This window comes from Haliotis cracherodii, unplaced genomic scaffold (assembly GCF_022045235.1).
Source record: "Haliotis cracherodii isolate W230 unplaced genomic scaffold, xgHalCrac1.p SCAF_9, whole genome shotgun sequence".
In the NCBI taxonomy this organism is placed as follows: Eukaryota; Metazoa; Mollusca; class Gastropoda; order Lepetellida; family Haliotidae; genus Haliotis; species Haliotis cracherodii.
The window spans coordinates 43,261,789-43,277,974 of NW_027266343.1; the positions used below are offsets into that span (position 1 = coordinate 43,261,789).

Below are 16,186 nucleotides of genomic sequence, written 5' to 3' on the forward strand. Positions count from 1 at the left end.
AATACATGGACTTTCCATGTTTAGATTTTCATTTTCTTCCAGAATTGAGCTTGATGAATACACATGTGGTACAATTGTGGTAAACATTTCAGGCAGAACATCACAAAGAAAATATTTCACATCACCAGGTTCATAATTTTCAATAAATGAAGAACTATATATTTTGAAGGGTGTGTACAGGCGTGGAGCAGACAATTCAGTGATTGACCACATGATCATCAGTCTCAACAATTGGGTTACGATGACATGCATCAACTAAGACAGTGAGTTTGACCACCCTATCCCATTAGTTGCCTCTTACGACAAGCATGGGTTGCTGAAGATCAATAATGAAGTTGGTAAATCATAAATCATTCAGTAAACAGTTCATTATTGCAGACATGAAGATACCAAGTCTACTCATAAGGTCAAATACATCTCACAATAAACAGGTATTCTGAATAATATCTAAGATGTAAAGTCTTGTAATATATTTCTGAATAAGTAAACGTCAGCATAAATCATTTGATTCAAACTTCTTGCACAATAGTAATGTAAAGTCTCTTAAATTGATTCAATTCAACGCAGACATATGGGTAAGAATTTAATACACATTCGGTGGTCTGAATCAACATTAGACAGGATGTAGCGCATCCATGAAATCATGAACAATATGCACTCTCATAACCATTATATACAAACAAACAAAAACAACCTTCATACACTTTGTACATCTTGTGCTTTTCACTCTCACAAAAATATCCTGTGCAAAAATAAGTCATATGTACACACTACCGGTAATTCTTATCATGGCAATCACAAAGAGCAATTCATTTACAATATCAGTATAAATGTAATTCTTCATGCAAACAAAGTCTCATACTGTTGGTACCGGGGTTGTTGCATAATCGCAATGCGAATGAAATGAGATCAAACAAAAGACCTCACCATAGTAATTGGTAAAATATGTCATTCAGTGGCTGCTGTCAACACCACATCTGGTTCAAGATATGTCTGAATAAGCTTGAGACATTTACTGAGAAATGACATAATGGCTGACGATATATGGAGACATGTTTGTAAAACATGTTGACATGCTAGGTTGATCACAAAGCTGACGACACAACACTGAGACATACCGGTAGCTCTTTGCACTGCAAATTTCATGGACTCTTTGCACAAAGTCACGGCATATATTTGTATTCTGTACACTAAAAAATGTACAATCAGGAATTGTTTGATTGCTATTGATCTAAGTTTTTAAGGGGACCTCTATATAGCATAATCCAATTTGAAAAGGTGCTTGTAAAATTCGGTCCACTGACCATTGCTGACTTGCAATCCTTCAGGCAAAGAATTTCATAATAGACAAGCCGTTGACATACTTGATACAAAGTGCACTTGTATTTATCAAGTAACAGATATTAGGATAACATTGTATCAGGGGTGCGAACTTGACACGAGCCAGCTTGCCTAAGTCTGCCAAATGTCTAAAGTATCCCGAGGGATAGAAGAACTGCAGGCTTTCTACTGGGTGTCAGAATATGTTATCACCACTTAGTAGCTAGTAGATGTCTTAAATTAAGTTGCGTCCCTGTGTACACAAGAAAAGAGGCTTTAAATATATTAGAGGTCACCCTGACTGCTGCCCTATTGCAGGATATCCCTCATAAGCCCCCTTGAACAATAAAACCGATTTATTCCAGAATGAATGTACACTGACTCTTATACCTTCACATAAGTAATTTCCCCTCGATTTAAACACATTCCATTTTGCATGTGCACTCTATATCACACACACAAATAATCATCACAATAATCATACATCTCATTACTACTATATACAAAATTAATTCTACATGGATTTCATCAATATGATGAAATCCACAGTGTGGATAACAATATTTACATGTGTTGGCCCTGAGTACTGTAGTAAGCATGGTGAACTATTATGCAACTTAATATAGTATGGTGAGGTTGGGGATAGAGATCACTCTGCAAACTGACACTTGTGACAGTCATCTTTCACACTAGAATCTAACCTACTACGCCATATATAGTAGTAGTGACCACAAATTGATGTCTATTCGTCTCAAGGATGATTTGATAATTATGCAATGGATGTAACTGTTGATTAACTTCTTCAAGTAAGAATATTTCTCAATTGGTACAATAAATCATATAGTCATTATGACATAGATATTAAACCTTTAACACCATGTCCTTAAATTCTGGTAAACAAAGTTTCTTCTCCAGTATAACCAGCATCTTCAAGATGTTTTCTTGGATACAAATAGTCAATAATACCCAACCATTTATTCCATAAAAACTACAGCTATGTGGTTTTGCTATAGGGAAAACATTATCAGTGTCAGCATTGAGATCAATATTCCTTGAGGTATGTGTACTAGTAGATAAAGGGAAAGTATATTCAGCACTGATTCACCAACAATAAGTCTGTAGGCAGGTGACAGAGTTCTTGCTTCATGCAAACAGTAACACTTCTCATTTTTTCATGCGAAACAGGAAATGCTTCCTGCTTTGATGTATAACTTACGATCTTACTTGGATTCAACATGTTCCAAAGCATTGCACAGTTCTTTGTCACAAATAATGTGCTGTCATGGAGACATTATTGTCATTTAAATTTCTACATATTCTCAGGGTCATCTTTGACGTCTTCTTTCTTATTTTGTGATGCGGCAGCAGCAGCCTTGGCAGCTTCGGCTTCAATTCTCAAGCTCTCTGTCTGACTGTCAATGTACATCTTCAGCTTCTGCATAATGTCAACTGGTGTTGACATTGTTGTCGGGGATGACGGACCACCGGAGGAGTTGCTGGAAGAAGGGAGACTGTGTCCCACTGAAATAACATTGGCAATTTGGGCAATGTCAGTAAGCTGTTAGTAACATAGTTAAATATGATAACAATCTAAGAATATTTTAACAGGACAAACTGATTTTGATTCCCTAAATTCAGATGGAAACGTAATGTCAAATGTCAGGAACAAGCATGTAACCACACAGAGGTCCATAATAGGATTCTTGAGTAATGATACAATGCATTGATCTCAATTTATTTGGTGCACTGTCTTTGCTTGTCTAATGTGTGTACGATACTCATCTTGTGAACACATTTTAGATATCATGTCAAATTTAACACCAAGTCATGATTATATCATATCCATGATGGTTCTAGGGTAAAACTGTTCACTGATAATACTGCATATGAAATAGTTCACATCACTCATCGCACTGACCAAACATTTACACAGAGAAAACACTGCAGATGTTGGGTTTATTTTATTACTTCCACAAACATGTGAAGAAACATAGCCAGCCATGCCTCAATTTTCTAACTACTGATAAAAACTCTCACTTTTCAACAAGAAACAAAGTGATCATCTGAAATGAAATGAAGAAATGTAGATGAAGATATCTGTGTTTTTTTATAACAGTCTGGGAGGGGGTAACTTCAGGTTAATTGTCACTTATTAATTATAAGATATATTATTGGAGTTAGTGTTTTATCTGGATCTCACTCGTGATGTTAACTCATGATATTACATAATTGTACAGGGTGAAATTTGCATAATGCAAATGACTTGACACCAACATACACAATTAGTCGTGATTTCAATCAAATGGTACATGTCTGGCACAGACACATTTTTTAAGAGATGTGAGTAGGTTTTTTTCATCGCCTAAGCCTCCCAGATCATGCCACTGATATGATCGCAAAATGAACTTCATTTCTGTGAAAACCTTACTAAACAACTGTGGAAATCTTGCTACATCTTTAAATATTTGGTCAAAAGTTAACTTTTTATACAAATTATACAGCAAAATCATTGTCTTTGTTCTCGGGTACCACATGCATCAATCAAACATCACACACTACACCTGTCACATCAATCATACCAACTTGCCCAAGAACAACCTGAAATTTGCCTACAACTGAGTCAGTATTGTTTCACACAACCTTCAGCAACATTTCAGCACTAGCACAGCAGGGGTACACCAAGAATGTCATTCACACATTTTACCTGATGTGGAGAATCAAATCTGACCTTTGGCTTGATGAGCGAACGCTTTAAACACTAGGCTACCCCACCTCCCTTTTTCCGTCAAGCAATGCATATTGAGCTTAAGCAGAATAAGATCCATCCTCAGTTCCTTGACAATGAAAGCCATTGAATGTTGTCAAAGAAAAAGATCTGAGAGTAAGTCTTGAGGTGCTAGTGTATTGGAGAAACCAGGCTGACTATTAGTGCCACTGGTAATATTAATGGTGCATGCACGAACCTCTAGAGACATTGAGGGGCAAGCCAGAGGCGGTGACAGCGGGGTGGGTGGATTGGGGGCCGACCATGCTGTATGGCGGTGATGCAATCGGGGTCACAAACTTGGTGTTGGTTGCGATACCCAGAAAGTCATCCATGTCCTTGAAAGTTAGGTTGTTGTGTAGAGTCTCCAGTGGCCGTAGAGATGGAACCATTCCAAATCCACCAAAAGCTACAAAGAAACAATGTGTGCTGATTATTTATAAAGAATTGATAGTTTAGGCCTCAGTACTTTGACCTAGAATTTTGAAAAATCAACTCAGTTTTGAAAAAAGTGCATACTGATAGATGCTCTGCTTAATTTGCATCTAGGTCCATGACTAGTAGTATTGAAAAAGGCCTGGCTGAGTTGTGCAAATCTCTGTTCAATAGTCAAAGTACTAGGACCACTATGTTGTAATTGTTTCTGTAACAGAATAATAATTACCGAAGAATGAAAGGTTCTTCCCAATATCATTAAAATAGCCACAAAGAAATAAATGTTCAGATGTTTATAACAAACTCAAAAGTGAAATAGATTATCTTGGATATAAATTAGAGACAAGCATTTAGAGACAACTAGAGGAGACAATTGATGCAATTTTAGAACATTTAAACAAAATAATTGAGACAAAAAACAAATCAATTAAAAATGCGAACTTGAAATTAACAATGAATAGTTCCTATAGGTTAACATCTAACCATGCATGCATTATACAAGAGGACAACAGAGGATATTTGTGGATAGGGGAGGATTGAACTTTTTGTGAGGAGTGGAACATAATTATCTAGGTGTGGTATAAATACACAAAACACCGTTGAAGGGTGCAGTCCCTAATATATGGATTTATCAGGCAATTTTCACATACAATAAATTTAAGATAACATTTGAAATTCTTAGTTTCCATTATAGAATAATTATCAAATGAAATATGACTGTAACTTATCTGAAGTAATTGTATAATGTCTATTATGTTATCTTCACAGCAACACCAAAAGCATTTTACATGTTCATACAGATCCGAAATCCAGCTATAATGGAACTCAAGCAAGAAAGCATCTCAGCTTGAAACACTGTCAAATATAATGAAACACCAACATAAGAACAGAAACAGAAACAGTTTGTATGTATAGTACATACTTTAAACATAAGCAAAGCATGTGGATGGAACTTAATGAGCCCTTTGCTCTACCAAACCACATATACAGTCAAACACTGATGTCTCTAAATTAAAAAGGACTTTCGTAAATAAAAAATTTGAATTATCCAAAGTTCGACACAACCGAAAAATGAGAGAATGATACAAAATGAAGGAATACGCAGGGACTAAGCTTTCCCTATAAGACAACTTAAAGTTTGACACAATGGTGTTTGACTGTATATAATCAGATCATCACTCCTCGTGAAATGCTAGTACCCGGGGTAGCTGACTTCACCCTATTTTATACCATTAGCTTTTCCTAAATCTTCTTGCATTTACTTAAACCTAACATGGTTCTAATACATGTAATTACAAAATGAACTGCACATTAAACTATGAAACTATGATTCATGTACAACTTTGTTAATTATTAATTTGTTTAAATCATGCTTTCCTAAGACATTCTACTTCTTGATGATTTTTTTTTAAAATCAATTTGTCCCATCCCCTAAAAAGGATTATACAAGAGAAACTATTGACAACAATAAAACCATCTTCTAAACAATATCAAATAATCATGCACATACAAAAAATACACAATACAAAACAACAAAGAATACTACACATCTTTTCTCATCGTGCTATTGATGTCATGCTTCATGTAAAACTCCCCAAAACCAGTCATTCTAATATAGTTATTTGATTTGATGTAATCTGCATTACTCATTGACAAATCATAAAGACACACATGTATTACCCCCTGTATTTACCATACTTGGTCATATCTTATATGGTGTATGTTCTACAAAAAGGATAGCTGTCCCATGATACCAAGTAGCTGTACCAGCATATTTGGTATTTGGTAGGAGTATTATCATAGAGAGTGGCATGGCCTCATCTTTATCAATAATGATGCAAGAATTATCACCCACAGCTGGGTATCTCATATACCTCAACATGCATTATTTCATGACAAAAACATTTGTCAATGAAGCACAGCATTGACTGGGATAGATCATACATTAAATAATAATAATAACATAAGATGCTTCCTTAGACCAGATAATTTATCAAACGTGTGCAAATTTCTTAACATAAAGCCTATAATATACAATGTTTGTTATTTGCTGAATTCAACATCTAGCAAAACCAAATTATGTTATCTAGATCTGATGCCAGTGATCGATAAGTTCAAATTCCTTATGGTCTGATAAGACAATTTACACAAATTAAAGAATGTCTTCATTTCTTAACTTTTATATGGTGGTATCAATTTCAAGGTTGACACTAATACCTAAAAAAACCCAAAATCTTTATGTTTTTCATTAAGATCTTGATAAATCCATATATTTGGGGCCAAAAACACTTCAGAATGGGAAGGACGTAAGAAATTCATAAAAACAAATGTTAACACATGTAACACAATAATGTAAGCAAAATGCCAGATCAAATTTTAACACCGATTTCAATGATTTATTTAACACTGGTTTATCAAACCACAGCGTTACTATGTTTTCATTTTTTGTTTACTGTTTGTCATCTCAATGCTGCAATTAAACATGTCCCTCTGCAACATGATGCATGACACAACAGGACACTAACAGTCAGTATAACCACCTTAACCGCATATCTACTTGGACATTGCAGTGACATACAGACCTGTAACCAATGTGCTCCTTTTGGATGCTTTATGAGGGGAAAGAAATGATAACTATGCAAAATAAACCAATATGAAGATGAACAAAGGGGAGAGGTGAGTGATAATTAAACATGTTAATAGAGAAACATGATAGTCCTACTGCAATCTTGACATCAATGGGCAGAATATACACTGTTCTTGCACGGTATTTCAAACTGAACTCTTTGCATCATTTTGACGTCACAAAAGTTTTATCGAAATGAAGTTTGACAAATTTTGGGAAACCATTTTACTTATTCCAAATCATTTGTCATCTTTGGAAGCTTGAGAAAAATAAAATTTCAAGGAAACATGTCTCCTCTTTTGTATATAAAGCAATGTCGAAAGACTGGTTCAAAACTAGTGCACGGCACTGTGGCTCACCTGGACAAACTGTCAACAGCATAAAATATCAACCAAAACAGAATAACAAGGACGTGGCTGTCAGTATTGCTACTCAAATATTTTCTGCATAAAAATTGTGGACAAAAGTATCGACAAATATGAGTGAGTGAGTTGGGTTTAACGCAGCTTTCAACAGTATTCCAGTTATATCACGCCTTGTCAGCTTGATGTGGGTGGAAAACCCAAAGTGATACAGGTCTCCACTTTGGTGAAGCCCATGAGCACAGGAAAAACAAAAATGAAATAAATTCAAAAAGTTTCTAAATGAGCAAGAATGAATATACAAATTACTTTTGTGAAACATTTTTGTTATACACAATGGTTAAAGTTATTTAACTGAGTTGCCATGTCAACCATATATAAAATTGGATTTGAACCTCTTTCACAAATTCAGGTGTTATCATTCATGGGAACAAAGAATATGAATTTTAAGTTGCATCAGCTTCTGAAGAAATGATGTTTACAATGAAAAAAAAATGCACTTGGGGAGAACTTAAGAGCATGGTCAAGTGCAAAGGTCAAATAAAGGTCAAAATATAGAAAAATGAAAAACAAAATGTGTTCAACCCCACTACCAACCACTAAGGGGCGGTCGGGTAGCCTAGTGGTTAAAGCGTTCGCTCATCACACAGAAGACCCGGGTTCCATTCCCGACATGGGTACAATGTGTGAAGCCCATTTCTGGTGTCCCCCGCCGTGATATTGCTGGAATATTGCTAAAAGCGGCGTAAAACCATACTCACTCACTCACTACCAACTACACATATACCAAATTTCATGACATTTAGAAACATAAATGGTTTTCCATATTGCTGCTGTAGTGGCGATATTGAAAATCTGATTCAAACATCTTGAACAAATTGGAGTGTCAAGTTTCAGTGTCATTGGTCCTGTGGTTTCTGTGGAGAAGATGTTTACGACAGATGATGAATGAAGCATGACGGATGACGGACAGACTACGACATGAGCTCACTTGACTCTCTGACATGTGAGCTAAAAACTCAAATGGCTCAGTTGTCATGATTCTTATGTTGCACCTCGCATTGCTATCATGAGTCTAAAAAATGGAAATGTGTTTTTAGATTGAATAGATTAATATTTCATTATTTCAAAATTAAACAAGAGAGCAGTAGGACTGTGAAAGTCAGTAAGTTGTGAAAACTAAGGCAAGAAAAGCTAAGCCAAACTATAACAAACAGCACCATGTGAGACATACCACCATCATTGTTGAGTTGATAGGTCATGAGATCGGGCGTGCTTGCTGAGCCCAACAGTAAACTAGTACTTAATAAGCCTGTGGAAAATAGGATTTGAGTACTTACATAGCAGACACTATAGTTAAGAAATCAGGCTAACTTCCTTGTTCATGCTTTTGAGTTGCTATTCTCTCTGAAAATCAGGCTGATCTTTACTTGATCTGATCTGCATACAATTTTAATACTGTAAATCTTGAAATTAATGCGTCTCCAAATAAATGCTACTACTGGGCCCTACCCCAAAATGCGGGATGTGACTTCCCCCAGCCCCAATAATCCAACCTTACCTTAATCCAATTAAACAGCAATTAGATCTGCTTTTTTAGCGCTGAGTATAAAACAATAGTGTCTTCTTAAAAACAACACTTAAAATTAATTAAGTTATTTAAATGTTTATTCTGGACGTGGAGAAGGTGTCAACAAACTTGAAAGCAGATGGCAAGAGGGTACAGATCTGAGGATAAGTGTGATGAGGCCTATCTATACGCACTGGGTCGTATTGACCTTTGATGCAGTCCCAGAGAACAAAAATACTGTGTTGCATGGTTTGCGTCTGTCTGGACTTGCTGTAGTACTCAATGATGCCTAGTTTGAAATGAGTGAGTAGAACTCTTGACCCCAGTAGTGATAACTCACCGGATGTCCATTATGTAATTTTTAGTGTTTGAAATAATATATTGTTCTATACTAGTCACAACTTTTGCTCAATAAACTGTGATGTGGAAATAGATAGTTTTAAGTGTTTGTATTCAAATTGGTGTTTCCACTATTCAAAGTGTGCAGTGAGGCCGTCTTATCAACAGTCATTTCTGGGACATAAATGCAAAGCTCAATTAATGTGAGCAAAGACCATTCGCACTTTTTTGCACTTTATTCAGTCTTGCATTAATTTCAAGATTTCCAGTATGTCTGTAACTATTGCTCATTGAGTGGAGGCTGTGACCATATTGGTGAGTTCATGTCAAATCAATTGGAATATTCTGTTTTATTTAAGATTGCGAATACTTCAAGTAAGGTAACTTAGATTTATGCAGTTTTTCATAACAGTGAACACTGTGTTAATCCATTCTGCGAGTTTGGTTAAGTAAGCCTGCTCTTGGCCCCTTTAAACTCACCTCTCCATAACATATATGCCTCTTTTCTCTACATCTACATGAAAACAACTATTGTCTCATTTCTACAAATTTGCTCTACATGTTAAGATACTAGAAGAATTTAGGGACCCCCAAAAATGTATTTTTTAGAGTAAAAATATCATTTATACTTATCCTGACTCATACTTATTGCTTATCTTTCTCTCTTCCGAATAGGTAGTGGAAACTTCCTGTGCTGTTCCCAAAGAACAGAGAAAACAGCTCACCCAAACGCACCCTTATTCCGCACATGCGCACCGGAACCATGTGACCAAGCCCAGTAACTCATCACTCTCTCTTATTTCCTACTTAATGGTCGGAACACAACAGTGGAAAGAGGGGAAGGCCGGGGGGGGGTACTCATTTGTATGAGTCAGGATAAGTATAAATGATATTTTTACTCTAAAAAATACATATTTTATCTTATCCTGACTCATACTCATTGCTTGAATCTCACAGTAGGTGGTGGGTTCCACCTGTATGTGTGATTAACGTCGATCTGTTCTATAAACCCCATAGGAACTTTGTTAATCTTCTGTGTAAATTCTTTATTGGGGACCACCTTCCTTTTTTGTGAGCAGCAAAATGGAAGTAAATCATATAGAATTGTGGATTTATAAGGTTTCTAAGATTAAAATCTTGTTCACCTTAAATGATTAAAGTGTTAAGAAAAGAGCAATAATCTTAACACAATCATGGAACAGTAACCTGACGTCATCAAGTCTACGTGATACTGGGTGAGTGTGATCTTCTAATGTCGTCTGGTAGGATTCGTGAGTTGTTGTGTTGTGTTGTTTTGTGTCTGAATTGCTGAATACCAGCTAAGTCTTCTGTAGCAAGGTCTCTGAGGTAGTGATTGGCCAAAACTGTATCTGATTTCCAGAAACAGCCTTCCATAATAGTTGTTATGGAGCAGTTGCAGTGAAGTGCCAAAGTTGAGGCTAAGGCTCTTACTTCGTGAGGGTTGGAGGCTGAATGGGGGTCCAATCCCACTGCTCTGTATGCTCTGAGATAAACAGCTCTCATCCAAAATGAGATAGTTGTTCTGGATACCTCTGTGTGTGTATTCCTTAATAAAGGAATAAATAGTCTCTTAAAACCTTGTCTTCTAGGTTTAGACTTTTGTAGGTATAATCTTAAGGCTCTGACTGGGCATAGTTATAAATCCTCTGTATCCTCTGCACCAAGGACGGAGGAAAGAGCCAGAACATGGAATTGTCTGTCTGGTTGGCCTGGTAACTGGTTCTTTGCAATAAAGTCCCATCTTAAGCCAAGGTGCGCTGATGAGTTCTTACCACTGTCAAATGTGATGCGATTGAAGTCTATCGCTTGGATTTCAGACATTCTGGTTGCCGTAGCTAATGTCAGAAGAAATAGGGTTTTCTGCGTCAGGTGTTCAAAGTCGGCCTGTTGGAGCGGTTTGTATGCATCACTGGTTAGGTGTTGTAGCACTAGTTAGGTGGTTAGGTCTCATGCTGGGGCTCTAAATCTTTTCTGTTGGTCCTCAAGTCTGAAGGATCTGAGTATAGGGCTATCAGCTCAGGAACTTTAGTAAGTTTTATCCCGTTAGCCATTGTCAGTACAGAACTGATAGCGGCCAAATAAGTGCCCAGTGTTGAACCTTTAAGATTCCTTGTACTTCGTAAGTGACATAGGTAATCTGCTACTTGTAGTATAGTAGCTTTGGCTGCAGAAAAACCCTTGGATGTTGCAAACTGGTCCAAACTTTTCCATTTATCGTCATAGAGATTCCTCGTTGATCTACAAAGTGCCAAGGAGACTGCCTTAGCTGCTCTCATGGAATATCCTCTTTTAACGAGACTGCTCTTGATATGCTCCATACGTGAAGTTCGTATAGATCTGGTCTTGGATGGACCTGATTGGAGTGAGGATGTAGCAGTAGATTTGGCCAGTTTGGAAGTTTTAATAGTGAATTTCCTGCTAGTTCGACGAGATCTGGAAACCATGTTCTCGCTGGCCAGTAATTTGCTACTGCTGGTATATGTCTTGTCTTTATTGTTAAGTTCAGATTGTCTCCTAGCTTGTAAAGTTGACATGTCAATTTCAGGAGGGTCAAGGTTTATATTGTATGCCACAGTTGAATTGTCTGTTCCGTTCATCAGACATTGGTTTCTTAACTGTGGGGCCCAGTGAAATAATGCACGGATTACTGCCTCACATTCCAGATAATTGATGTGGTAGACCTTTTCTGTTTCTAACCATAGGCCTGCTGTTACTTCTCTGTTGAAGTGAGCTCCCCAGCCTTGAAGTGAGGCGTCCACGAATAGGTGGTTGTTGTAATCCGGCTTGTTTAAACAAGTTACTGCGCAACTCTGGGTATGGATTACTTTTGAGTCTTGAAGCACTTCTTTGTTGATTTTGTTTATGTTACCATTAAAAACTGGCTGGGGCCTCCCAGGGTTGTCTTAATAATTCTTTGGTATAGGTATCTGACAAATTAGAATTATTTATAAGACCTTGTCGCCGTAGTACTGTTAAACCTGCCGACACTGAACTCATATGATCAGAAATAATTTCTTGATTTTTCTTTTGATTGACGAGAGCTGAAAGTAGCATTCTTTCGCAGTCGTTCTGAGGCTCTTTTAATTCATAGAACATAGCTTCGTTCATAGCGCGTGACATCGCTTGTCCAAAGAATGCATGTCTTGTAGTCGTATCAAGTTGTGCAATTTTCTTATCCTCAATGCGATAAGATTTTACTTTTGGAGTCTGACATGAGTGAGTAATCTTCATCAATCTCCGGTGAGCGAAGAAATTGCAACATGGCGTGCATGGGGAATTTCTTAGAATTAAAGCTCGGTGTTGAAGTCCTTGTGATTCGTGGCTTTTGCAAAAGAAACATTAAGATTCTCTGCAATGTTGGAGACTGGTTTTATCGGTCGGATGGTTGGTGTGTCTATATCGTCCCCTTTGATACAGTATGTATCAGTGGGAAAAGAATTTCTTGACGGGATGATATCGGCAGTCTATCTGTAATCCACGCCATTAATTCATGATCCTCATAAATTGAAGGGTAATTTTCCCCCGATGTGTCCTCATTTTGAGGGGGCTCGAACACATCTTCCTCTCGCAGAAGATAGGAGGGGTTAGAATTCGGAGCCGTAAATGAAGGCTGCGACATCTGCGAGCTATTGTGTGAAGAGGTAGTCGACTGCATGCCAGGTTGTTTACACATTTGTTGTTGCATAGCCATTACGACTTGTGTGATATTTGCTATCACATCTGTATTAATAGCAGGCGTTAGTAAAGTACCTTGTGTAAAAAAGGTAGTCTGCGTGAAGGTAGTTGGCAGTGTAAGTGGTAGTAAGGCGGGAGCCTGCGTGAACACTTGCATCTGTGTATACTCTTGTTCATTAATAGGCTGCGCGCAGGTCAACCCCAGCGCGAAGGTAGAGGATTGCGTAATTGTTGTGTTGGGCTGCGAGAAGGCCAGTATCTGCGCGAAGGTCTGTGGTGGATTGAGGTTTGTATCGAATGTATTTGTAGCCGGATTGAATGACAATGCGGGCTGCGTGAACCTCTGGGGTTGTGCGGACGTAACTGTCTACGCACAGACTTTCTTCTGGCTAGAAGAAACAGCTGATTTTCTTGAAACCCCTTCGTGACTACGGATGAAGTCCGTGGTTTTGTAGAGGTAATAACCTCTGCAAAAACATGCTCTCTCCTAGGGGAAGACGGCTTCAAAGTAGATGATGCAGTACTCTTTTCCTTAGCTAGTTGTTGTAGATTGATAGCCTGACTGAAGCGTTCAGTAGGTTTATTCTTAGACCCTCTAGACTTCTCACTGGTAGACGAGGAAGTAAGTACGGGGGGTACTGCATCATATTCAGCGGGAGTAATTTGAATAATATCAAACGAATTCCTCTGACGAAGGGCAGGGCGTAGATTCTCGCCTCTTCTTACTCTTAGCTGTCTCCGTGGATGATAACGAGCGTGATGACTCAAGTCGTTTCCGATCAATCTTTTTCCTCTGCACTGCAAAAAGATAATTACTAAATTCTTCCTTCCCCAAAGGGGCGCAGAATTTGCATCTATTCTCTGCAGTGCAGTTCTGTACTGTGCAGCTGGTACAGGTTGGATGAGGGTTCGAATCTGAAACACGTAATTTACATCGGTTACATGTTTTCATAATCGCCGATAGGGGCTGCATTTAAGTCCAAATTAAAAAAAATTCTAATGCCAAATATATAAAATAATCGTTAGATATGATGCTTAGAATATCACAGAAGATGAGTGATGAGTTACTGGGCTTGGTCACATGGTTCCGGTGCACATGAGCGGAATAAGGGTGCGTTTGGGTGAGCGGTTTTCTCTGTTCTTTGGGAACAGCACAGGAAGTTTCCACTACCTATTCGGAAGAGAGAGAGATAAGCAATAAGTATGAGTCAGGATAAGATAAAATCAATTTATTTAGCAAATTTATCTCTCCAAACACCTAATTTTCCACATTGACCATCGTCAAAAATATGCTGTTAATACTGTTGGGAGTCTGACCTTATTTGTTATCAATCAATGGATTTGGGGGACAGATTTTGAGAGAAATGTTCCTTCATTAGGCCAGAAAAATATGTTTTACTAATTATAGACAAGAAGCACAATCAGCAAGTAGAAATTTAGTTTTACACATATAATGGATCAAGTTGATTAATTGCAGGTCTAAATAGGTACATTCTATGTATCGATATACATAAACAAAATAGTTTATAATTAGTTTTATTATCAATCAATATAATGATATATCGTGATATTTTTGAGTCGATATGTGGATACAAAAATGTCCAATCAATGACACACCTAAATATTAAACACTAAATATCCTAGTACATGTATTTAAATAATAATTTCATATCAGTGTCTAATGTGAACAGTTTGTGTGCTGATAACATGACATAGTATTATGGTGCTATTTCATAGATAGTTATTGTAAGTTTTCCAGTTTAGAAGCATATTTAGTTCCCAGTGCATATTTTTTTATATAACCTGGAAATACAAAGCCTGTTAAATGTTAGGTAATCCCACATTAGGCACTATTGATGCATATAGCCAAGTAGGGCTGGATAAAAGTTAAATAAAAGATACCGGACAAAACACTGCACAGTAGCAAAGAGCCTCCTGACAGAAAGATAACCAAATTATTAACAAAAAACATAAAGAGTAGACAAGAAAATCATTAGCATACTTGCAGTAATGAAATTATTGTATCAGTTAAGAAACATCACATATGCTTTTCAATGTAGTGAGTACATTTACAATGGATGTAATCATAAATACAGATGGGAGACAGTTTAATATGAAGATGAGGATGAGGATGAGGATGTTGACACTATGATAATGTTGACATATCAGAATATTATTGATGCCCATGTTTAAAGCTATTCAGATATACTCAATTGTATGTGTTAGCATATGGCTTTCACAGATGAATATTCAGTGTCTTTAGGGGTATTAGCAATGTGTGGGATATACATTATGTTAATCAGCATATAACTATAGTTAGGCAATTAAATTCAAGAGAAATTCCCTGCTATTTATGTCATCATAACATCTGTAGCATAAATGATAATTAATCATGTTGACACTTCCTTTGTAAGGAAATGTCTGGTGTTACCCCAAATCATAAGAATACATTCTAAGTAGCTGTTTCCATTATTAGACAAATTAGTTAGCATCAGTTTGTTGTGTTAGCAGTTGGTTATCACCTGTGATTCAAGTACTGTTCATAATATATTCCTGAAGCAATTGTAGACAGATCATACCCATTTCCAAGCCCATTTAACAGGAGGGATAATGTGGGTTCATTCTACCCTATAACTGGGGGTGTCACGATACATCTACCTCACATTAGAAAAACATATGATGATACTTGAGTCATGATACAGCAGGTAAGTTTCACAACACTTATTTGTGACTGCTAACAAGAGGCTGTTTCTAGCAACCAGCTTGAGATTTACAAGCTTGACCGATAAACTTGCCATCAATTCAACAATTAGTTTTATGACAGAAGGTATGGTAACACAAGCCTGAGTAGCTATCAGGCTGGTTATTGCACAATATATTCAGGTATAAATTTGTGATCAATACACCAATAAATCGTGACACCCCTACTCAAGTCTCTAGGGGTAACCTATTTATGAGAAAATGATTATGAAAACAAATGAAATGAAAACACAGAAGGCCTTCCTGAAATACACACTTAAGAATAAAAATAATGAGTGGGTCTAAATGAAAATACAATAGGCCTAGTTGAAGAA

General features: G+C 37.1%; 1 protein-coding gene and 1 pseudogene across 6 annotated transcripts in view; both read right to left on the reverse strand.

The window, feature by feature from the left end:
- LOC139452614 (inositol hexakisphosphate and diphosphoinositol-pentakisphosphate kinase 2-like) overlaps positions 1-16,186 on the reverse strand; it is a 79,179-nt gene continuing 62,993 nt past the window's right edge. For 4 of the 6 annotated variants that reach the window (XM_071234146.1, XM_071234149.1, XM_071234148.1 and 1 more), the window contains 3 exons: positions 15,015-15,047; positions 4,284-4,493; positions 1-2,841 (listed from right to left, as the gene is read on the reverse strand). In XM_071234146.1, coding sequence (XP_071090247.1) covers positions 2,630-2,841; positions 4,284-4,493; positions 15,015-15,047 — 455 coding nt within the window. In that variant the 3' untranslated portion in view covers positions 1-2,629. Of the gene's footprint in view, positions 2,842-4,283; positions 4,494-7,101; positions 7,129-15,014; positions 15,048-16,186 lie in introns of all 6 variants that reach the window. The other 2 variants (XM_071234145.1, XM_071234147.1) reach the window with 2 other exon arrangements.
- On the reverse strand, positions 10,177-14,118 carry LOC139452616 (uncharacterized; annotated as a pseudogene).